General features: G+C 48.3%; 1 protein-coding gene across 1 annotated transcript in view; it reads right to left on the bottom strand.

Moving 5' to 3' along the window:
- The window catches only part of PDE3A (phosphodiesterase 3A), a 200,659-nt gene that overhangs the window by 57,578 nt on the left and 118,120 nt on the right, over positions 1 to 24,961 (bottom strand). Inside the window, exon 2 of the mRNA XM_069963681.1 lies at positions 10,369 to 10,419. Within this exon, the coding sequence (XP_069819782.1) occupies positions 10,369 to 10,419 (51 nt within the window). The remainder of the gene's footprint in view (positions 1 to 10,368; positions 10,420 to 24,961) is intronic.

The raw sequence follows: 24,961 nt of genomic DNA, 5'->3' as shown, positions 1-24,961 counted from the left end.
CTACACTTACACCTATATCTACACCTACATCTACACCTACATCTACACCTATATCTACACCTATATCTACACCTACATCTACACCTATATCTATACCTATATCTATACCTACACTTACATCTATATCTACACCTACACTTACATCTATATCTACACCTACATCTGCACCTATATCTACACCTACACCTATATCTACACCTATATCTACACCTATATCTACACCTACACTTACATCTATATCTACACCTACATCTACACCTATATCTACACCTACACCTATATCTACACCTACACTTACATCTATATCTACACCTACACTTACACCTATATCTACACCTACACTTACACCTATATCTACACCTATATCTACACCTATATCTACACCTATATCTACACCTACACTTACATCTATATCTACACCTACATCTACACCTATATCTACACCTACACCTATATCTACACCTACACTTACATCTATATCTACACCTACACTTACACCTATATCTACACCTACACTTACACCTATATCTACACCTACATCTACACCTACATCTACACCTACATCTACACCTATATCTACACCTACATCTACACCTACATCTACATCTACACCTACATCTACACCTACACCTATATCTACACCTACACCTATATCTACATCTACACCTATATCTACACCTATATCTATACCTACACCTATATCTACACCTACATCTACATATACCCCCCGGCTGTGGTATCGGCGCTGGCAGCCCCCCACCACCGGCTGTGGTATCAGTGCTGGCAGTACCCTTCCCCCCCTGGCTGTGGTATCAGTGCTGGCAGACACCCCCCCCCCGACTGTGGTATCAGTGCTGGCAGTACCCTTCGCCCCCTGGCTGTGGGATCGGTGCTGGCAGACACCCCACCCCGGCTGTGGTGTTGGTGCTGGCAGACACAGCCCCCCCAACTGTGGTATCAGTGCTGGCAGACACACACACCCCCGGCGCTGGCAGATGCAGCCACCAGGCCTCCTGGGACTTGTAGTTGGCCCACCTCCTGCTCCTTTGCTCTATGTGTAATGCAGATCAGGGGTCGGGGCGGATTGTGTCACACGGGTGAGCGGCAGGATCTGGCGGCAGCACTAATCCCCGTCTGCCAGCTGTGCGGAGCCCTAACTTCATTAGGTGACGTCAGAGGAGACATCTATGAACTGTTCCCTGTTGTATAATCTCATTTACAGATGACATGAGAGGCTGTGGAGAGTCATTACCTCCTGCCGACAGATGGAGATGCCCCAAATCCTGCCAGTGACCCATCCCAAAGCGCCTGTCACCCCTGAAGTCATGTGACAGCTCTGCTATTCCACACAGCGATAGCCAGTAATACAATGCTGCATGGGGTAGGGATCCATTACAGATATCCATCTGCCGGGGGGCCCCTCGGACACCTCGCACCATGATCGGCCTAAGGACAGCAAACCGCCTGTACTTCTACCACACATCACTGCGGCTCTATAGGTGGCTGTCAGGCTCACACAGTCGACTTCTGGAGACGCCAACAGCGTCCATAGTAACTGCTCAGGCCTGTTGTGAGGGGTGTGACAACAGCGTCCATAGTAACTGCTCAGGCCTGTTGTGAGGGGTGTGACAACAGCGTCCATAGTAACTGCTCAGGCCTGTTGTGAGGGGTGTGACAACAGCGTCCATAGTAACTGCTCAGGCCTGTTGTGAGGGGTGTGACAACAGCGTCCATAGTAACTGCTCAGGCCTGTTGTGAGGGGTGTGACAACAGCGTCCATAGTAACTGCTCAGGCCTGTTGTGAGGGGTGTGACAACAGCGTCCATAGTAACTGCTCAGGCCTGTTGTGAGGGGTGTGACAACAGCGTCCATAGTAACTGCTCAGGCCTGTTGTGAGGGGTGTGACAACAGCGTCCATAGTAACTGCTCAGGCCTGTTGTCAGGGGTGTGACAACAGCGTCCATAGTAACTGCTCAGGCCTGTTGTGAGGGGTGTGACAACAGCGTCCATGTTGTAGCAGTGCTCACTCCCTGGCTCTTCAGCATAAGGTGTAGTGTGTTCACTGATTGCTGCCTGACAGCTCGCTCACCATCAGCTGTCAGTATCTGGGCAGGACCTGGGGCCTCAGCACCAATCACACCTGCGGCTGGGATTCTAGGCTCCATAAGTACCCTCACTTGTCTCATGTTCCTTGCCTGCGATAGTCCTAGTTTACTAATGTTCCTGGCCTGCGATAGTCCTAGTTTACTAGTGTTCCTTGCCTGCGATAGTGCCTAGTTTACTAATGTTCCTGGCCTGCGATAGTCCTAGTTTACTAATGTTCCTGGCCTGCGATAGTGCCTAGTTTACTAATGTTCCTGGCCTGTGATAGTCCTAGTTTACTAATGTTCCTTGCCTGTGATATTCCTAGTTTACTAATGTTCCTGGCCTGCGATAGTGCCTAGTTTACTCGTGTTCCTTGCCTGCGATAGTGCCTAGTTTACTCGTGTTCCTTGCCTGCGATAGTGCCTAGTTTACTAGTGTTCCTTGCCTGCGATAGTGCCTAGTTTACTAGTGTTCCTTGCCTGCGATAGTGCCTAGTTTACTAATGTTCCTTGCCTGCGATAGTGCTTAGTTTACTAATGTTCCTTGCCTGCGATAGTCCTAGTTTACTAATGTTCCTGGCCTGCGATAGTCCTAGTTTACTAATGTTCCTGGCCTGCGATAGTGCCTAGTTTACTAGTGTTCCTTGCCTGCGATAGTGCCTAGTTTACTAATGTTCCTTGCCTGCGATAGTGCCTAGTTTACTAATGTTCCTTGCCTGCGATAGTGCTTAGTTTACTAATGTTCCTTGCCTGCGATAGTGCCTAGTTTACTAGTGTTCCTGGCCTGTGATAGTGCCTAGTTTACTAATGTTCCTGGCCTGTGATAGTGCCTAGTTTACTCGTGTTCCTTGCCTGTGATAGTGCCTAGTTTACTAGTGTTCCTTGCCTGCGATAGTGCCTAGTTTACTAATGTTCCTTGCCTGCGATAGTGCCTAGTTTACTAATGTTCCTTGCCTGTGATAGTCCTAGTTTACTCGTGTTCCTTGCCTGCGATAGTGCCTAGTTTACTAATGTTCCTTGCCTGCGATAGTGCCTAGTTTACTAGTGTTCCTTGCCTGCGATAGTGCCTAGTTTACTAATGTTCCTTGCCTGCGATAGTGCCTAGTTTACTAATGTTCCTTGCCTGTGATAGTCCTAGTTTACTCGTGTTCCTTGCCTGCGATAGTGCCTAGTTTACTAATGTTCCTTGCCTGCGATAGTGCCTAGTTTACTAGTGTTCCTTGCCTGCGATAGTCCTAGTTTACTAGTGTTCCTTGCCTGCGATAGTGCCTAGTTTACTAGTGTTCCTTGCCTGCGATAGTCCTAGTTTACTAGTGTTCCTTGCCTGCGATAGTGCCTAGTTTACTAATGTTCCTTGCCTGCGATAGTGCCTAGTTTACTCGTGTTCCTTGCCTGCGATAGTGCCTAGTTTACTAATGTTCCTTGCCTGCGATAGTGCCTAGTTTACTAATGTTCCTTGCCTGCGATAGTGCCTAGTTTACTAATGTTCCTTGCCTGCGATAGTGCCTAGTTTACTCGTGTTCCTTGCCTGTGATAGTCCTAGTTTACTAATGTTCCTTGCCTGCGATAGTGCCTAGTTTACTAATGTTCCTCGCCTGCGATAGTGCCTAGTTTACTAATGTTCCTGGCCTGTGATAGTCCTAGTTTACTAATGTTCCTTGCCTGCGATAGTCCTAGTTTACTCGTGTTCCTTGCCTGCGATAGTGCTTAGTTTACTAATGTTCCTTGCCTGCGATAGTCCTAGTTTACTCGTGTTCCTTGCCTGCGATAGTGCCTAGTTTACTCGTGTTCCTTGCCTGCGATAGTGCCTAGCTTACTCTTGTATCTTGACCTAGCACTTTTCCTGCATTATATTCTGGTTATCTGAGTTCTCCCTTCTGGCTTCCCTCTTGGACAAAACTTTGTACTTTGCTGCTCGGCTGTTATTGACTCGGATTTCTGACTTTGCTCCCATTATGTTGTGTATTGTCTTGTTTTGTTCTGTGTTGCCCTTTTGGAAAGATCAGGGGCTGCCGTCCAATTGTCCATTTGCCGTTTAGGGCATCTGAGGCAAGTAGGCAGGGACAGCGGGGCGGGTGCCAGTGTCAGGGCTCACCTGTTCTTAAGGTGGCTGATAACATCGCAGACTCAACTGGAGGAACCAGATAAAAAATTCCAATAAGTGACCTACTTAATACTGGGCAGTGACCAGCTGTATCACAACTATTCCATGGCACTGCATGTAGCTACAATGTATCAACCGCAGGACAGCATGTAGCTACAATGTAACAACCACAGGACAGGATGTAGCTACAATGTAACACAACGCAAAGCATGTAAATACATTATGACAACCAGAGGACAGCATGTAGATACAATGTGACAACCAAAAGACAGCATATGGATACAATGTACCAAACCATGCAGATACAATGTAACAACCAGGGGACAGCATGTAGCTACTATGTAACAACCAGAAGACACCAAGTAAATACAATAAATCAACCGCAGGACATCATGTTGCTACAATGTAACAACCATAGGAAAGCATGTACACACAATATATCAGCGGCAGGAAACCATGTAGATACAATGTAAAAACCGCAGAACAGTATGTAGCTACAATGTAACAACCAGACGACAGCATGTAGCTACAATGTAACAAACATAGGACAGCATGTAGATACAATGTAACACCCAGAGGACAGCATGTAGCTGTAATGTATCAAACAGAGGACAGAATGTAGCTACAATGTAACAACCACAGGGCAGCACGTAACTACAACATAACAACCAGTGGACAGAACTTAGCTACAATATTATATCCACAGGACTGCATGTAGCTACAATGTATCAACCAGATAACAGCATGTATCAACCAGAGAACAGCATGTAGCTACAATGTAACAAACTGAGGACAGCCTGAAGACACAATGTAACAACCAGAGAACAGCATGTAGCTACAATGTAACAACCAGAGGACAGCAGGAAGATAAAATGTAACAACCACAGGGCAGTATGTAGATACAATGGAAAAACCAGAGGAAAGCATGTAGTTACTATGTATCGGCCACAGGAAAGGATGTAGCTACAATGTAACAACCGGAGGACAGCATGTAGCTACAATGTAACAACCGGAGGACAGCATGTAGCTACAATGTAACAACCGGAGGACAGCATGTAGCTACAATGTAACAACCGGAAGACAGCATGTACATAAAATGTATCAACCAAAGGATGTACGCTTCAGTCTGTAGTGCACTCAAAGACCTGGTGTGAGAGTGCCAGCAACGGAGATTGGATAAAGTCTCCTCTTCAATATAACCAAGAAGTTGCAGCACATCCAAATAGTGCAAAAGCTGTGTCTTTATTTCATAGTGGCAAAATTAATAGGTGCAACGTTTCTGTCTCATCTCACATTGCACCTTTTTAATTTTGCCACTATGAAATAAAGACACAGCTTTTGCACTATTTGGATGTGCTGCGACTTCTTGGTTATTATGTTATAAAACAAAGGATGTAGCTACAATGAAACACCCAGAGGGCAGCATGTGGCTACATAGTAACACCCAGAGGGCAGCATGTGGCTACATAGTAACACCCAGAGGGCAGCATGTGGCTACATAGTAACACCCAGAGGGCAGCATGTGGCTACATAGTAACACCCAGAGGGCAGCATGTAGCTACAATGTAACACCCAGTGGACAGCATGTAGCCACAATGTTACAACCAGAGGACAGCATATAGCTACAATGTATCAACCACAGGACAGGATGTAGCTACAATGTAACAACCAGAGCACAGCATGTAGCTACAATGTATCAACCGGAGGACAGTATGTATCTACAATGTAACATGCGGAGGACAGCATGTAGCAACAATGTAACACCAAGAAGACAGAATGTAGCTACAATGTAACAACCAGAGGACAGTAGGACAGCATGCAGCTACAATGAAACAACAGAAGGACAGCATGAAGCTACAATGTAACAACCGGAGGACAGCATGTAGCTAAATTGTAACAACCAGAGGACAGTAGGACAGCATGTAGCTACAATGTAACAACAAGAAGACAGCATGTAGCTACAATGTAACAACAAGAAGACAGCATGTAGCTACAATGTCACACCTAGAGGACATTATGTAGTTACAATGTAACAACCGGAGGACAGCATTTAGCTACATTGTAACAACTAGAGGACAGCATGTAGCTACAATGTAACAACCGGAGGACAGCATGTAGCTACAATGTAACAACCGGAGGACAGCATGTAGCTACAATGTAACAACCGGGGGGGGGGGGGGAACAGCATGTAGCTACAATGTAACAACCGGAGGACAGCATGTAGCTACAATGTAACACCCAGAGGACAGCATGTAGCTACAATGTAACAACCGGAGGACAGCATGTAGCTACAATGTAACAACCAGAGGACAGTAGGACAGCATGTAGCTACAATGTAACAACAAGAAGACAGCATGTAGCTACAATGTAACAAGAAGACAGCATGTAGCTACAATGTAACAACAAGAAGACAGCATGTAGCTACAATGTAACACCTAGAGGACATTATGTAGTTACAATGTAACAACCAGAGGACAGCATTTAGCACATTGTAACAACCGGAGGACAGCATGTAGCTACACTGTAACAACCGGGGGGGGGGGGGGGGGGGGGAGAGAGACAGCATGTAGCTACAATGTAACAACCGGAGGACAGCATGTAGCTACAATGTAACACCCAGAGGACAGCATGTAGCTACAATGTAACAACCGGAGGACAGCATGTAGCTACAATGTAACAACCAGAGGACAATAGGACAGCATGTAGCTACAATGTAACAACAAGAAGACAGCATGTAGCTACAATGTAACAAGAAGACAGCATGTAGCTACAATGTAACAACAAGAAGACAGCATGTAGCTACAATGTAACACCTAGAGGACATTATGTAGTTACAATGTAACAACCAGAGGACAGCATTTAGCACATTGTAACAACCGGAGGACAGCATGTAGCTACACTGTAACAACCGGGGGGGGGGGGGGGGGGGGGGGGAGAGATAGCATGTAGCTACAATGTAACAACTGGAGGACAGCATGTAGCTACAATGTAACACCCAGAAGACAGCATGTAGATACATTGTAGCTACATGCTGTCCTCCGGTTGTTACATTGTATCTACATGCTGTCCTCTGGGTGTTACATTGTAGCTACATGCTGTCCTCCGGTTGTTACATTGTAACACCCAGAGGACAGCATGTAGATACAATGTAACACCCAGAAGACAGCATGTAGCTACAATGTAACAACCAGCGGACAGCATGTAGATACAATGTAATAACCAGATGACAGCATGTAGATACAATGTAACAACCAGGGGATAGCATGTAGATACAATGTAATAACCAGAGGACAGCATGTAGATACAATGTAACAATCAGAGGACAGCATGTAGCTACAATGTAACACCCAGAGTACAGCATGTAGATACAATGTAACACCCAGAGGACAGCATGTAGCTACAGTGTAACAACCAGAGGACTGCATGTAGATACAATGTAACAAAATGCGGTTCAGGGAAGAAAAGGAGTGCTGCACCTCACACCTATGGCTGACACTAGTGCCGCTAGGCTAAATAAAAAACACATCAGAATTTTGTGTATGAATTGATCAAGCCATACTGCCCCATGTACCTCGTGCCGGTATCTGATACACATGGGTCCCTACACTAAGTCCACACCGTGCCAGTCAGTGGCCACCAACCCTGCAGGCACGCACAGCCAGGGAACGGGGGCCATGGGACGGCCCTGCGACCCCCATGCCACAGGACCAGACCCAAAAGCACCACACCAGAACCCGGCCAGCACCGCCGGCGGAGAAGGTCGCCCCCAAACAGCACAAGTCTGGATGAGGTATTGCTCTCACCATAGCTGCTGCAGACAGAATGCTCTTCCCTGAACCGCATTTTGTTTCTCTCTTTTCTCCGTGTTTTGCACTCCTCCTGGTGAGACCCACATGACCGCAATTAGCAGGAGACACCTGAGTGCACATGGTTTTAATCCCTCCTGTTTTTTCCCATTCTGTTTGCAGCAGCTATGGTGAGAGCAATACCTCATCCAGACTTGTGCTGTTTGGGGGCGACCTTCTCCGCCGGCGGTGCTGGCCGGGTTCTGGTGTGGTGCTTTTGGGTCTGGTCCTGTGGCATGGGGGTCGCAGGGCCGTCCCATGGCCCCCGTTCCCTGACTGTGCGTGCCTGCGGGGTTGGTGGCCACTGACTGGCACGGTGTGGACTTAGTGTAGGGACACATGTGTATCAGATACCGGCACGAGGTACATGGGGCAGTATGGCTTGATCAATTCATACACAAAATTCTGATGTGTTTTTTATTTAGCCGAGAGGTACTAGTATCAGCCATAGGTGTGAGGTGCAGCGCTCTTTTTCTTCCCAGAACCAGATACAATGTAACAACCAGGGGACAGCATGTAGCTACAATGTAACAACCAGGGGACAGCATGTAGCTACAATGTAACAACCAGGGGACAGCATGTAGCTACAATGTAACAACCAGGGGACAGCATGTAGCTACAATGTAACAACCAGGGGACAGCATGTAGATACAATGTAACAACCAGGGGACAGCATGTAGCTACAATGTAACAACCAGGGGACAGCATGTAGATACAATATTACAACCAGAGGACAGCATGTAGCTACAATGTAACAACCGGAGGACAGCATGTAGAAACAATGTAACAACCAGAGGACAGCATGTAGCTACAATGTATCAACCACAGGACAGCATGTCGCTACAATGTCACACCCAGAGTACAGCATGTAGCTACAATGTAACAACCAGAGGGCAGCATGTAGATACAATGTAACAACCAGAGGGAAGCATGTAGATACAATGTAACAACCAGGGGACAGCATGTAGCTACAATGTAACAACCAGGGGACAGCATGTAGCTACAATGTAACAACCAGGGGACAGCATGTAGATACAATATTACAACCAGAGGACAGCATGTAGCTACAATGTAACAACCGGAGGACAGCATGTAGAAACAATGTAACAACCAGAGGGCAGCATGTAGCTACAATGTAACAACCAGAGGGCAGCATGTCGCTACAATGTCACACCCAGAGTACAGCATGTCGCTACAATGTAACACCCAGAGGGCAGCATGTAGATACAATGTAACAACCAGAGGGCAGCATGTAGCTACAATGTATCAACCACAGGACAGCATGTCGCTACAATGTAACACCCAGAGTACAGCATGTAGCTACAATGTAACACCCAGAGTACAGCATGTCGCTACAATGTCACACCCAGAGTACAGCATGTCGCTACAATGTCACACCCAGAGTACAGCATGTAGCTACAATGTAACAACCAGATGACAGCATGTAGCTACAATGTAACAACCAGAGTACAGCATGTAGCTACAATGTAACAACCAGGGGACAGCATGTAGATACAATGTAACAACCAGATGACAGCATGTAGCTTCAATGTAACACCCACAGGACAGCATGTAGCTACAATGTATCAACCAGATGAGATAGTGTAGATACAATGTAACACCCACAGGACAGCATGAAGCTACAATGTATCAACCAGATGAGATAGTGTAGATACAATGTAACACCCACAGGACAGCATGAAGCTACAATGTATCAACCAGATGAGATAGTGTAGATACAATGTAACAACCAGAGGACAGCATGTATCTACAATGTAAACACCCAGGGGACAGCATGTAGCTACAATGTAACAGAATAATTCACATAACAGAAGACATAAAGAAACCGCTATGAGAGACAGAGATGAAGAGAAGAATATGTAGTTTGTAGAATCTCAGGGTGTGACATCACTGAAGTCTCTGTGTACATACGGCGGTTTTGCCCTCTTTATCTGTGGGGTCTGACTCTTTTTCAGAGTGAAGTTTTGGGGTCACATCCCTCCAGTTCCTGGACCATGTGACTATTTTGCACCTTCTACCTTTGGGGACAGATGTCATGGTCCCCCCTTGCCCCAATCTCTCATACTCACACACAGTTATCAGAATTTCCCCTCCTCCCCTCCTGACCCCCGCGCCCCCCCCCCCCCCCCCCCCCCCAGAGCGATGACGTCAGGAGCAGAGCAGACATGACAACATCGTCCTGTAATGTCACCACAGAGATGACATCATGGACCAAGAATATCAGGCCGGGAAGCTGAGCTCATGGGGGAGGAGTCAGCACTATAATCCGGGACTTTGCCATCACACATACAGGTATATAGCGGTATATACTGACCTGGGAGCCCCGGGAGCTTCTCTTGTAATCCCATTCTGGGTGACCCATTAACTGCAGAGAAGAGAGAGGAGAATTAATGTGAGCGCGTTCAGACAATGGGGCAGGCTGACATGTAAGACGCTAACACTTCATCTATAATACACCCCTGCTCTCTGCCGTATACACAATGCCTCATGCACACATCATGAATCCACACAAAAGGCCCACCTCATGTCCATGCTATAAACACTATGGCTGTGGTCAGAGGACTGCGCTAAAGTGACAACCAATATGGCGCCAGAGATGCCAGCGCCTCTGTGAATGATACTGAATATGGCCATATAGCGAGCAGCGGGGGCAGGAGGGCGCAGGATGGGGACCGTGTACCACACTACAGAATGTGCTGGGAATAAAAAGATATATATGTGGAAACACACACCACACAACAGCTGCAGCTTCTCTCTGTGTCTGTGAGAGGGGAGGAGGGGGATGCAGCTGCATGCTGTGAGAGGGGAGGAGGGGGATGCAGCTGCATGCTGTGAGAGGGGAGGAGGGGGATGCAGCTGCAGCTTCTCTCTGTGTCTGTGAGAGGAGAGGAGAGGGATGCAGCTGCATCTTCTCTCTGTGTCTGTGAGAGGGGAGGAGGGGGATGCAGCTGCAGCTTCTCTCTGTGTCTGTGAGAGGGGAGGAGGGAGACAGAGCTCTCGATTTAAAGTTCATTTTTTTTAAATTGTAGAGGTAGAGTAGATAAGGGGTATAGTGGTAGATAAAGGGCTAGCTGTAGCAGCTGTAGAGCAAGTAATAGTAGCAGTAGTGGGACCAGTATTGGGAGTAATAGTAGCAGTAGTAGGAATAGTATTGGGAGTAGTAGTAGCAGTAGTGGGAATAGTATTGGGAGTAGCAGTAGTGGGAATAGTATTGTGAGTAGTAGTAGCAGTAGTGGGAATAGTATTGTGAGTAGTAGCAGTAGTGGGAATAGTATTGGGAGTAGTAGTAGCAGTAGTGGGAATAGTATTGGGAGTAGTAGTAGCAGTAGTGGGAGCTGTATTGGGAGTAGCAGTAGCAGTAGTGGGAATAGTATTGGGAGTAGTAGTAGTAATAGTGGGAATAGTATTGGGAGTAGCAGTAGCAGTAGTGGGAATAGTATTGGGAGTAGTAGCAGTAGTGGGAATAGTATTGGGAGTAGTAGTAGCAGTAGTGGGAGCTGTATTGGTAGTAGTAATAGTAGTAGTGGGAATAGTATTGGGAGTAGTAGTAGCAGTAGTGGGAATAGTATTGTGAGTAGTAGTAGCAGTAGTGGGAATAGTATTGGGAGTAGTAGTAGCAGTAGTGGGAATAGTATTGTGAGTAGTAGTAGCAGTATTGGGAATAGTATTGTGAGTAGTAGTAGCAGTAGTGGGAATAGTATTGGGAGTAGTAGTAGCAGTAGTGGGAGCTGTATTGGGAGTAGTAGTAGTAGTAGTGGGAAAAGTATTGGGAGTAGTAGTAGCAGTAGTGGGAATAGTATTGTGAGTAGTAGTAGCACTAGTGGGAATAGTATTGTGAGTAGTAGCAGTAGTGGGAATAGTATTGGGAGTAGTAGCAGTAGTGGGAGTAGTACTGGGAGTAGTAGTGGGAATAGTATTGGGAGTAGTAGTAGCAGTAGTGGGAATAGTATTGGGAGTAGTAGTAGCAGTAGTGGGAATAGTATTGGGAGTAGTAGTAGCAGTAGTGGGAATAATATTGGGAGTAGTGGGAGCAGTAGTGGGAATAGTATTGGGAGTAGTAGCAGTAGTGGGAATAGTATTGGGAGTAGTAGTAGCAGTAGTGGGAATAGTATTGGGAGTAGTAGCAGTAGTGGGAATAGTATTGGGAGTAGTAGTAGCAGTAGTGGGAATAATATTGGGAGTAGTAGCAGTAGTGGGAGTAGTAGTAGCAGTAGTGGGAGCAGTATTGGGAGTAGTAGTAGCAGTAGTGGGAGCAGTATTGGGAGTAGTAGTAGTAGTGGGAGCAGTAGTAGTAGTGGGAGCAGTATTGGGAGTAGTAGTAGCAGTAGTGGGAATAGTATTGGGAGTAGTAGTAGTAGTGGGAGCAGTATTGGGAGTAGTAGTAGCAGTAGTGGGAATAGTATTGGGAGTAGTAGCAGTAGTGGGAATAGTATTGGGAGTAGTAGTAGCAGTAGTGGGAGCTGTATTGGTAGTAGTAATAGTAGTAGTGGGAATAGTATTGGGAGTAGTAGTAGCAGTAGTGGGAATAGTATTGGGAGTAGTAGTAGCAGTATTGGGAATAGTATTGGGAGTAGTAGTAGCAGTAGTGGGAATAGTATTGTGAGTAGTAGCAGTAGTGGGAATAGTATTGGGAGTAGTAGCAGTAGTGGGAATAGTATTGGGAGTAGTAGTAGCAGTAGTGGGAATAGTATTGGGAGTAGTAGTGGGAGCAGTAGTGAAAATAGTAGTGGGAGCAGTAGTGGGAATAGTATTGAGAGTAGTAGTAGTAGTAGTGGGAATAGTATTGGGAGTAGTAGTAGCAGTAGTGGGAATAGTATTGGGAGTAGTAGTAGCAGTAGTGGGAGCAGTATTGTGAGTAGTAGTAGTAGTGGGAGCAGTAGTAGTAGTGGGAGCAGTATTGGGAGTAGTAGTAGCAGTAGTGGGAATAGTATTGGGAGTAGTAGTAGTAGTGGGAGCAGTATTGGGAGTAGTAGTAGCAGTAGTGGGAATAGTATTGGGAGTAGTAGCAGTAGTGGGAATAGTATTGGGAGTAGTAGTAGCAGTAGTGGGAGCTGTATTGGTAGTAGTAATAGTAGTAGTGGGAATAGTATTGGGAGTAGTAGTAGCAGTAGTGGGAATAGTATTGGGAGTAGTAGTAGCAGTATTGGGAATAGTATTGGGAGTAGTAGTAGCAGTAGTGGGAATAGTATTGTGAGTAGTAGCAGTAGTGGGAATAGTATTGGGAGTAGTAGCAGTAGTGGGAATAGTATTGGGAGTAGTAGTAGCAGTAGTGGGAATAGTATTGGGAGTAGTAGTGGGAGCAGTAGTGAAAATAGTAGTGGGAGCAGTAGTGGGAATAGTATTGAGAGTAGTAGTAGTAGTAGTGGGAATAGTATTGGGAGTAGTAGTAGCAGTAGTGGGAATAGTATTGGGAGTAGTAGTAGCAGTAGTGGGAGCTGTATTGGGAGTAGTAGTAGCAGTATTGGGAATAGTATTGTGAGTAGTAGTAGTAGTGGGAATAGTATTGGGAGTAGTAGTAGCACTAGTGGGAATAGTATTGTGAGTAGTAGCAGTAGTGGGAGTAGTACTGGGAGTAGTAGTGGGAGCAGTATTGGGAGTAGTAGTAGCAGTAGTGGGAATAGTATTGGGAGTAGTAGTAGCAGTAGTGGGAATAGTATTGTGAGTAGTAGCAGTAGTGGGAGCAGTATTGGGAGTAGTAGTAGCAGTAGTGGGAATAGTATTGTGAGTAGTAGCAGTAGTGTGAATAGTATTGGGAGTAGTAGTAGCAGTAGTGGGAATAGTATTGGGAGTAGTAGTAGCAGTAGTGGGAATAGTATTGGGAGTAGTAGTAGTAGTAGTAGTGGGAATAGTATTGGGAGTAGTAGTAGCACTAGTGGGAATAGTATTGGGAGTAGTAGCAGTAGTGGGAGTAGTACTGGGAGTAGTAGTGGGAGCACTAGTGGGAATAGTATTGGGAGTAGTAGTAGCAGTAGTGGGAATAGTATTGGGAGTAGTAGTAGCAGTAGTGGGAATAGTATTGGGAGTAGTAGTAGCAGTAGTGGGAATAATATTGTGAGTAGTAGCAGTAGTGGGAGTAGTACTGGGAGTAGTAGTGGGAGCAGTAGTGGGAATAGTATTGGGAGTAGTAGTAGCAGTAGTGGGAATAGTATTGGGAGTAGTAGTAGCAGTAGTGGGAATAGTATTGGGAGTAGTAGTAGCAGTAGTGGGAATAATATTGGGAGTAGTAGCAGTAGTGGGAGTAGTAGTAGCAGTAGTGGGAGCAGTATTGGGAGTAGTAGTAGTAGTGGGAGCAGTAGTAGTAGTGGGAGCAGTATTGGGAGTAGTAGTAGCAGTAGTGGGAATAGTATTGGGAGTAGTAGTAGTAGTGGGAGCAGTATTGGGAGTAGTAGTAGCAGTAGTGGGAATAGTATTGGGAGTAGTAGCAGTAGTGGGAATAGTATTGGGAGTAGTAGTAGCAGTAGTGGGAGCTGTATTGGTAGTAGTAATAGTAGTAGTGGGAATAGTATTGGGAGTAGTAGTAGCAGTATTGGGAATAGTATTGGGAGTAGTAGTAGCAGTAGTGGGAATAGTATTGTGAGTAGTAGCAGTAGTGGGAATAGTATTGGGAGTAGTAGCAGTAGTGGGAATAGTATTGGGAGTAGTAGTAGCAGTAGTGGGAGCTGTATTGGGAGTAGTAGTAGCAGGAATAGTATTGTGAGTAGTAGTAGCAGTAGTGGGAGCTGTATTGGGAGTAGTAGTAGCACTAGTGGGAATAGTATTGTGAGTAGTAGCAGTAGTGGGAGTAGTACTGGGAGTAGTAGTGGGAGCAGTAGTGGGAATAGTATTGGGAGTAGTAGTAGCAGTAGTGGGAATAGTATTGGGAGTAGTGGGAGCAGTAGTGGGAATAGTATTGGGAGTAGTAGTAGCAGTAGTGGGAATAGTATTGTGAGTAGTAGCAGTAGTGGGAATAGTATTGGGAGTAGTAGTAGCAGTAGTGGGAATAGTATTGGGAGTAGTAGTAGCACTAGTGGGAATAGTATTGGGAGTAGTAGCAGTAGTGGGAGTAGTACTGGGAGTAGTAGTGGGAGCACTAGTGGGAATAGTATTGGGAGTAGTAGTAGCAGTAGTGGGAATAGTATTGGGAGTAGTAGTAGCAGTAGTGGGAATAGTATTGTGAGTAGTAGCAGTAGTGGGAATAGTATTGTGAGTAGTAGTAGTAGTGGGAATAGTATTGTGAGTAGTAGCAGTAGTGGGAGCAGTATTGGGAGTAGTAGTAGCAGTAGTGGGAATAGTATTGGGAGTAGTAGTAGCAGTAGTGGGAATAGTATTGGGAGTAGTAGTAGCAGTAGTGGGAATAGTATTGTGAGTAGTAGCAGTAGTGGGAATAGTATTGTGAGTAGTAGCAGTAGTGGGAATAGTATTGGGAGTAGTAGTGGGAGCAGTAGTGGGAATAGTATTGGGAGTAGTGGGAGCAGTAGTGGGAGCTGTATTGGGAGTAGTAGTAGCAGGAATAGTATTGTGAGTAGTAGTAGCACTAGTGGGAATAGTATTGTGAGTAGTAGTAGCACTAGTGGGAATAGTATTGTGAGTAGTAGCAGTAGTGGGAGTAGTACTGGGAGTAGTAGTGGGAGCAGTAGTGGGAATAGTATTGGGAGTAGTGGGAGCAGTAGTGGGAATAGTATTGGGAGTAGTAGTAGCAGTAGTGGGAATAGTATTGTGAGTAGTAGCAGTAGTGGGAATAGTATTGGGAGTAGTAGTAGCAGTAGTGGGAATAGTATTGGGAGTAGTAGTAGCAGTAGTGGGAGCAGTATTGTGAGTAGTAGCAGTAGTGGGAATAGTATTGGGAGTAGTAGTAGTAGTGGGAATAGTATTGGGAGTAGTAGTAGCAGTAGTGGGAATAGTATTGGGAGTAGTAGTAGCAGTAGTGGGAATAGTATTGGGAGTAGTAGTAGCAGTAGTGGGAATAGTATTGGGAGTAGTAGTAGTAGTGGGAGCAGTATTGGGAGCAGTAGTAGCAGTAGTGGGAATAGTATTGGGAGTAGTAGCAGTAGTGGGAATAGTATTGTGAGTAGTAGTAGCAGTAGTGGGAATAGTATTGGGAGTAGTAGTAGTAGTGGGAGCAGTATTGGGAGTAGTAGTAGCAGTAGTGGGAATAGTATTGGGAGTAGTAGTAGTAGTGGGAGCAGTAGTGGGAGTAGTAGTAGCAGTAGTGGGAATAGTATTGGGAGTAGTAGTAGTAGTAGTAGTAGTGGGAGCAGTATTGGGAGTAGTAGTAGCAGTAGTGGGAATAGTATTGGGAGTAGCAGTAGTGGGAATAGTATTGGGAGTAGTAGTAGCAGTAGTGGGAATAGTATTGGGAGTAGTAGTAGCAGTAGTGGGAATAGTATTGGGAGTAGTAGTAGCAGTAGTGGGAATAGTATTGGGAGTAGTAGTAGCAGTAGTGGGAATAGTATTGGGAGTAGTAGTAGTAGTAGTAGTAGTGGGAGCAGTATTGGGAGTAGTAGTAGCAGTATTGGGAATAGTATTGTGAGTAGTAGTAGCAGTAGTGGGAGCTGTATTGGGAGTAGTAGTAGTAGTAGTGGGAATAGTATTGGGAGTAGTAGTAGCAGTAGTGGGAGCTGTATTGGGAGTAGTAGTAGTAGTGGGAATAGTATTGGGAGTAGTAGTAGCAGTAGTGGGAATAGTATTGGGAGTAGTAGTAGCAGTAGTGGGAATAGTATTGGGAGTAGTAGTAGCAGTAGTGGGAATAGTATTGTGAGTAGTAGCAGTAGTGGGAATAGTATTGGGAGTAGTAGTAGCAGTAGTGGGAATAGTATTGGGAGTAGTAGTAGCAGTAGTGGGAATAGTATTGGGAGTAGTAGTAGCAGTAGTGGGAATAGTATTGGGAGTAGTAGTAGCAGTAGTGGGAATAGTATTGTGAGTAGTAGCAGTAGTGGGAATAGTATTGGGAGTAGTAGTAGCAGTAGTGGGAATAGTATTGGGAGTAGTAGTACCAGTAGTGGGAGCAGTATTGGGAGTAGTAGTAGCAGTAGTGGGAGCAGTATTGGGAGTAGTAGTAGTAGTGGGAGCAGTAGTAGTAGTAGTAGTAGTAGTGGGAGCAGTATTGGGAGTAGTAGTAGTAGTGGGAGCAGTAGTGGGAGTAGTAGTACCAGTAGTGGGAGCAGTATTGGGAGTAGTAGTAGCAGTAGTGGGAGCAGTATTGGGAGTAGTAGTAGTAGTGGGAGCAGTAGTGGGAGTAGTAGTAGCAGTAGTGGGAATAGTATTGGTAGTAGTAGTAGTAGTGGGAGCAGTATTGGGAGTAGTAGTAGCAGTAGTGGGAATAGTATTGGGAGTAGTAGTAGTAGTAGTGGGAGCAGTATTGGGAGTAGTAGTAGCAGTAGTGGGAATAGTATTGGGAGTAGTAGTAGTAGTGGGAGCAGTATTGGGAGTAGTAGTAGCAGTAGTGGGAATAGTATTGGGAGTAGTAGTAGTAGTAGTAGTGGGAATAGTATTGGTAGTAGTAGTAGTAGTAGTGGGAGCAGTATTGGGAGTAGTAGTAGCAGTAGTGGGAATAGTATTGGGAGTAGTAGTGGGAGCAGTAGTAGTAGTGGGAGTAGTATTGTGAGTAGTAGCAGTAGTGGGAATAGTATTGGGAGTAGTAGTAGCAGTAGTGGGAATAGTATTGTGAGTAGTAGCAGTAGTGGGAATAGTATTGTGAGTAGTAGTAGCAGTAGTGGGAATAGTATTGGGAGTAGTAGTAGCAGCAGTATTGGGTATAGAAGTAGTATTGAGAGTAGTAGTAGTAGCAGTAGTATTGGGAATAGTGGGAGTGATATTGGGAGTAGTAGTAGTAGCAGGAGTAGTAGTAGCAGCAGCAGTAGAGTGCAGTAATTCGATTAATCACCCAGCCCTTCACTGTACTCATAAAGAAGTACTCTATAGAGGACATTATAAAGCAGTATTGAGCAGTGTAGCTATGAATCCACACTGGAGTGAGATATAACACTTAGTAGAAGCAGCAGCATAGAGGACATTATAAAGCAGTATTGAGCAGTGTAGCTATGATTCCAGGGGGGCTATATACTGGGGGAGAGCACACAGGGGGCTATATACTGGGGCAGAGCGCACAGGGGGGCTATATACTACTGGGGGAGAGCGCACAGAGGGGCTATATACTGGGGGAGAGCACACAGGGGGCTATATACTGGGGGAGAGCACACGGGGGCTATATACTACAGGGGGAGAGTGCACAGAGGGGTTATATACTACAGGGGGAGAGTGCACAGAGGGGCTACATACTGGGGAAGAGCGCACAGGGGGGCTATATACTGGGGGAGAGCGCACAGGGGGGCTATATACTGGGGGAGAGCGCACAGGGGGGTATATATTGGGGGAGAGCACAGGGGGGCTATACACTGGGGGAGAGCTCACAGGGGGGCTATATACTGGGGGAGAGCGCACAGGGGGTTATATATTGGGAGAGAGCACAGGGGGGCTATATACTACTGGGGGAGAGCTCACAGGGGGGCTATATACTGGGGGAGAGCGCACAGAGGGGCTATATACTGGGGGAGAGCGCACAGAGGGGCTATATACTGGGGGAGAGTGCACAGAGGGGCTATATACTACTGGGGGAGAGCACACAGAGGGGCTATATAGTACCGGGGGAGAGCGCACAGGGGGGCTATATACTGGGGGAGAGCGCACAGGGGGGTATATATTGGGGGAGAGCACAGGGGGGCTATACACTGGGGGAGAGCTCACAGGGGGGCTATATACTGGGGGAGAGCGCACAGGGGGTTATATATTGGGAGAGTGCACAGGGGGGCTATACACTGGGGGAGAGCTCACAGGGGTGCTATATACTGGGGGAGAGCGCACAGGGGGGTTATATATTGGGAGAGAGCACAGGGGGGGGCTATATACTGGGGGAGAGCGCACAGGGGGGTTATATACTGGGGGAGAGTGCACAGAGGGGCTATATACTGGGAGAGAGCACACAGAGGGGCTATATACTATGGGGAGAGAGCACAGGGGGGTATATACTACTGGGGGAGAGCACACAGGGGGGCTATATACTACTGGGGGAGAGCGCACAGGGGGGCTATATACTGGGGGAGAGCGCACAGGGGGGCTATATACTACTGGGGGAGAGCACACAGGGGGGCTATATACTACTGGGAGAGAGCAAAGGGGGGCTATATACTACTGGGGGAGACCACACAGGGGGGCTATATACTGGGGGAGAGCGCACAGGGGGGCTATATACTGGGGGAGAGCGCACAGGGGGGCTATATACTGGGGGAGAGCGCACAGAGGGGCTATATACTGGGGGAGAGAGCACAGGGGGCTATATACTGGGGGAGAGCGCACAGAGGGGCTATATAGTACTGGGGGAGAGCGCACAGGGGGGCTATATACTGGGGGAGAGCGCACAGAGGGGATATATACTACTGGGGGAGAGCACACAAGGGGGCTATATACTGGGGGAGAGCGCACAGGGGAGGTATATACTGGGGGAGAGCGCACAGGGGGCTATATACTGGGGGGGAGCGCACAGGGAGGCTATATACTGGGGGAGAGCGCACAGGGGGGCTATATACTACTGGGGGAGAGCGCACAGCGGGGCTATATACTACTGGGAGAGAGCACAGGGGGGCTATATACTACAGGGGAGAGAGCACAGAGGGGCTATATACTGGGGGAGAGCACACAGGGGGGCTATATACTGGGGGAGAGTGCACAGGGGGGCTTTATACTGGGGGAGAGCACACAGGGGGGCTATATACTGGGGGAGAGCACACAGGGGGGCTATATACTGGGGGAGAGTGCACACAGGGGGGCTATATACTGGGGGAGAGCACACAGGGGGGCTATATACTGGGGGAGAGCACACAGGGGGCTATATACTGGGGGAGAGCACACAGGGGGCTATATACTGGGGGAGAGCACACAGGGGGCTATATACTGGGGGAGAGCGCACAGGGGGGGCTATATACTACTGGGGGAGAGCGCACAGGGGGGCTATATACTACAGGGGGAGAGTGCACAGGGGGGCTATATACTACAGGGGGAGAGTGCACAGGGGGGCTATATACTACTGGGGGAGAGCACACAGGGGGGCTATATACTACTGGGGCAATCACCCCCTTTGTACCTAATTTAAAAACGCCAGTTTTCCCGCTAAGCAGCAGCAATTCTGTATGTAAATGGTTCAACAACGTTTGTGAAAAGTAACAAAACACGTTTCCTACTGATGTACAGCTAAGAGCGTCACCTGACTATAGACCCCGCTAAGAGCGTCACCTGACTATAGACCCCGCTAAGAGCGTCACCTGACTATAGACCCCGCTAAGAGCGTCACCTGACTATAGACCCCGGTAAGTGGAGCGTCACCTGACTATAGACCCCGGTAAGTGGAGAGTCACCTGACTATAGACCCCGGTAAGTGGAGAGTCACCTGACTATAGACCCCGGTAAGTGGAGCCTCACCTGACTATAGACCCCGGTAAGTGGAGCGTCACCAGACTATAGACCCCGGTAAGTGGAGCGTCACCTGACTATAGACCCCGGTAAGTGGAGAGTCACCTGACTATAGACCCCGGTAAGTGGAGAGTCACCTGACTATAGACCCCGGTAAGTGGAGCCTCACCTGACTATAGACCCCGGTAAGTGGAGCGTCACCAGACTATAGACCCCGGTAAGTGGAGCGTCACCTGACTATAGACCCCGGTAAGTGGAGAGTCACCTGACTACAGACCCCGGTAAGTGGAGCGTCTCCTGACTATAGACCCCGGTAAGTGGAGCGTCACCTGACTACAGACCCCGGTAAGTGGAGCGTCTCCTGACTATAGACCCCGGTAAGTGGAGCGTCACCTGACTATAGACCCCGGTAAGTGGAGAGTCACCTGACTACAGACCCCGGTAAGTGGAGCCTCACCTGACTATAGACCCCGGTAAGTGGAGCCTCACCTGACTATAGACCCCGGTAAGTGGAGCATCACCTGACTATAGACCCCGGTAAGTGGAGCGTCACCTGACTATAGACCCCGGTAAGTGGAGCGTCACCTGACTATAGACCCCGGTAAGTGGAGCGTCACCTGACTATAGACCCCGGTAAGTGGAGCCTCACCTGACTACAGACCCCGGTAAGTGGAGCGTCTCCTGACTATAGACCCCGGTAAGTGGAGCGTCACCTGACTATAGACCCCGCTAAGTGGAGCGTCACCTGACTATAGACCCCGGTAAGTGGAGCGTCACCTGACTATAGACCCCGGTAAGTGGAGCGTCACCTGACTATAGACCCCGGTAAGTGGAGCGTCACCTGACTATAGACCCCGGTAAGTGGAGCGTCACCTGACTATAGACCCCGGTAAGTGGAGCGTCACCTGACTATAGACCCCGGTAAGTGGAGAGTCACCTGACTACAGACCCCGGTAAGTGGAGCGTCACCTGACTATAGACCCCGGTAAGTGGAGCGTCACCTGACTATAGACCCCCGGTAAGTGGAGCGTCACCTGACTATAGACCCCCGGTAAGTGGAGAGTCACCCGACTATAGACCCCGGTAAGTGGAGAGTCACCTGACTATAGACCCCGGTAAGTGGAGCGTCACCTGACTATAGACCCCGGTAAGTGGAGCGTCACCTGACTATAGACCCCGGTAAGTGGAGAGTCACCTGACTATAGACCCCGGTAAGTGGAGCGTCACCTGACTATAGACCCCGCTAAGTGGAGCGTCACCTGACTATAGACCCCGGTAAGTGGAGCGTCACCTGACTATAGACCCCGGTAAGTGGAGCGTCACCTGACTATAGACCCCGGTAAGTGGAGAGTCACCTGACTATAGACCCCGGTAAGTGGAGCGTCACCTGACTATAGACCCCGGTAAGTGGAGCGTCACCAGACTATAGACCCCGGTAAGTGGAGCGTCACCTGACTATAGACCCCGGTAAGTGGAGCGTCACCTGACTATAGACCCCGGTAAGTGGAGAGTCACCTGACTATAGACCCCGGTAAGTGGAGCGTCACCTGACTATAGACCCCGGTAAGTGGAGCGTCACCTGACTATAGACCCCGGTAAGTGGAGAGTCACCTGACTATAGACCCCGGTAAGTGGAGCGTCACCAGACTATAGACCCCGGTAAGTGGAGCGTCACCTGACTATAGACCCCGGTAAGTGGAGCGTCACCAGACTATAGACCCCGGTAAGTGGAGCGTCACCTGACTATAGACCCCGGTAAGTGGCCTCTCACTAAAAGTTGTTTAGTACCCCTGCTATAGAGCATACTGAACAAACTAACTGTAAATTTATCAGTAGTAGAAGCAGCAGCACGGAGGACATTATAGCACAGTACTGAGCAGTGTAGCTATGAATCCAGCCCTGGGGTCAGATATAACACTTACTAGATGCAGCTTGGAGGACATTATAGCACAGTACTGAGCAGTGTAGCTATGAATCCAGCCCTGGGGTCAGATATAACACTTACTAGATGCAGCTTGGAGGACATTATAGCACAGTACTGAGCAGTGTAGCTATGAATCCAGCCCTGGGGTCAGATATAACACTTACTAGATGCAGCTTGGAGGACATTATAGCACAGTACTGAGCAGTGTAGCTATGAATCCAGCCCTGGGGTCAGATATAACACTTACTAGATGCAGCTTGGAGGACATTATAGCACAGTACTGAGCAGTGTAGCTATGAATCCAGCCCTGGGGTCAGATATAACACTTACTAGATGCAGCTTGGAGGACATTATAGCACAGTACTGAGCAGTGTAGCTATGAATCCAGCCCTGGGGTCAGATATAACACTTACTAGATGCAGCTTGGAGGACATTATAGCACAGTACTGAGCAGTGTAGCTATGAATCCAGCCCTGGGGTCAGATATAACACTTACTAGATGCAGCTTGGAGGACATTATAGCACAGTACTGAGCAGTGTAGCTATGAATCCAGCCCTGGGGTCAGATATAACACTTACTAGATGCAGCTTGGAGGACATTATAGCACAGTACTGAGCAGTGTAGCTATGAATCCAGCCCTGGGGTCAGATATAACACTTACTAGATGCAGCTTGGAGGACATTATAGCACAGTACTGAGCAGTGTAGCTATGAATCCAGCCCTGGGGTCAGATATAACAGTAGCTAGAAGAAACCCTATCTGCTCCTTCCCTCCTCTCCATACACTTCTATAACCTGATCCCTCTGTGTCTCTTTAGCGGAGATGTGGGGGCCCCACTAGGTGTCCCCTCCCCCACATGTCATCCATGCCCGCTGCCAGCCGCATTAACCTATGAGCTGCTGGCAGACATTGTACGTGAGGATGAAGCCGCTTTCTGGCAGCTGGACAGTTAACACACAGATCCCATCTAATCAATTGCCGTGTAATTAGCTTCCTGCAGCGCCGGAGCCGACATTTAATATCCAAAGGAAATCATTAACTAAATGACAGGAGGACTCCGGAGCTGAACTCCCAGGAGTGCTGGGGAGCGAGAGAGGGGGGCGCTGGAGGACAGACCGGCTACAGGACCCCTCCACCTACAGGACAGCTCCACCTACAGGACCCCTCCACCTACAGGACCCCTCCACCTACAGGACAGCTCCACCTACAGGACACCTCCTACAGGACACCTCCACCTACAGGACCCCTCCACCTACAGGACACCTCCACCTACAGGACCCCTCCACCTACAGGACAGCTCCACCTACAGGACAACACCACCTATAGGACAGCTCCACCTACAGGACAGCTCCACCTACAGGACACCTCCTACAGGACAGCTCCACCTACAGGACAGCTCCACCTACAGGACACCTCCACCTACAGGACAGCTCCACCTACAGGACAGCTCCACCTACAGGACCCCTCCACCTACAGGACCCCTCCACCTACAGGACAGCTCCACCTACAGGACAACACCACCTACAGGACAGCTCCACCTACAGGACAGCTCCATCTACAGGACAGCTCCACCTACAGGAAACCTCCTACAGGACAGCTCCACCTACAGGACCCCTCCACCTACAGGACACCTCCACCTACAGGACCCCTCCACCTACAGGGCAGCTCCACCTACAGCACACCTCCTACAGGACACCTCCGCCTACAGGACACCTCCACCTACAGGACCCCTCCACCTACAGGACAGCTCCACCTACAGGACAACACCACCTATAGGACAGCTCCACCTACAGGACAGCTCCACCTACAGGACACCTCCTACAGGACAGCTCCACCTACAGGACAGCTCCACCTACAGGACACCTCCTACAGGACAGCTCCACCTACAGGACAGCTCCACCTACAGGACCCCTCCACCTACAGGACCCCTCCACCTACAGGACAGCTCCACCTACAGGACAACACCACCTATAGGACAGCTCCACCTACAGGACAGCTCCATCTACAGGACAGCTCCACCTACAGGAAACCTCCTACAGGACAGCTCCACCTACAGGACCCCTCCACCTACAGGACACCTCCACCTACAGGACACCTCCACCTACAGGACCCCTCCACCTACAGGACAGCTCCACCTACAGGACAGCTCCACCTACAGGACAACACCACCTACAGGACACCTCCACCTACAGGACCCCTCCACCTACAGGACAGCTCCACCTACAGGACAGCTCCACCTACAGGACAGCTCCATCTACAGGACACCTCTTACAGGACAGCTCCACCTACAGGACACCTCCACCTACAGGACCCCTCAACCTACAGGACAGATCCACCTACAGGACAGCTCCACCTACAGGACAGCTCCACCTACAGGACAACACCACCTACAGGACAGCTACACCTACAGGACACCTCCACCTACAGGACACCTTCTACAGGACAGCTCCACCTACAGGACACCTCCACCTACAAGACAGCTCCACCTACAGGACACCTCCACCTACAGGACACCTCCTACAGGACACCTCCACCTACAGG

The sequence above is a fragment of the Dendropsophus ebraccatus genome, chromosome 1 (assembly GCF_027789765.1).
Source record: "Dendropsophus ebraccatus isolate aDenEbr1 chromosome 1, aDenEbr1.pat, whole genome shotgun sequence".
Taxonomy (NCBI): Eukaryota; Metazoa; Chordata; class Amphibia; order Anura; family Hylidae; genus Dendropsophus; species Dendropsophus ebraccatus.
The sequence above is the reverse complement of the archived record's forward strand: the minus strand, read 5'-3'. Positions and strand labels throughout refer to the sequence as shown.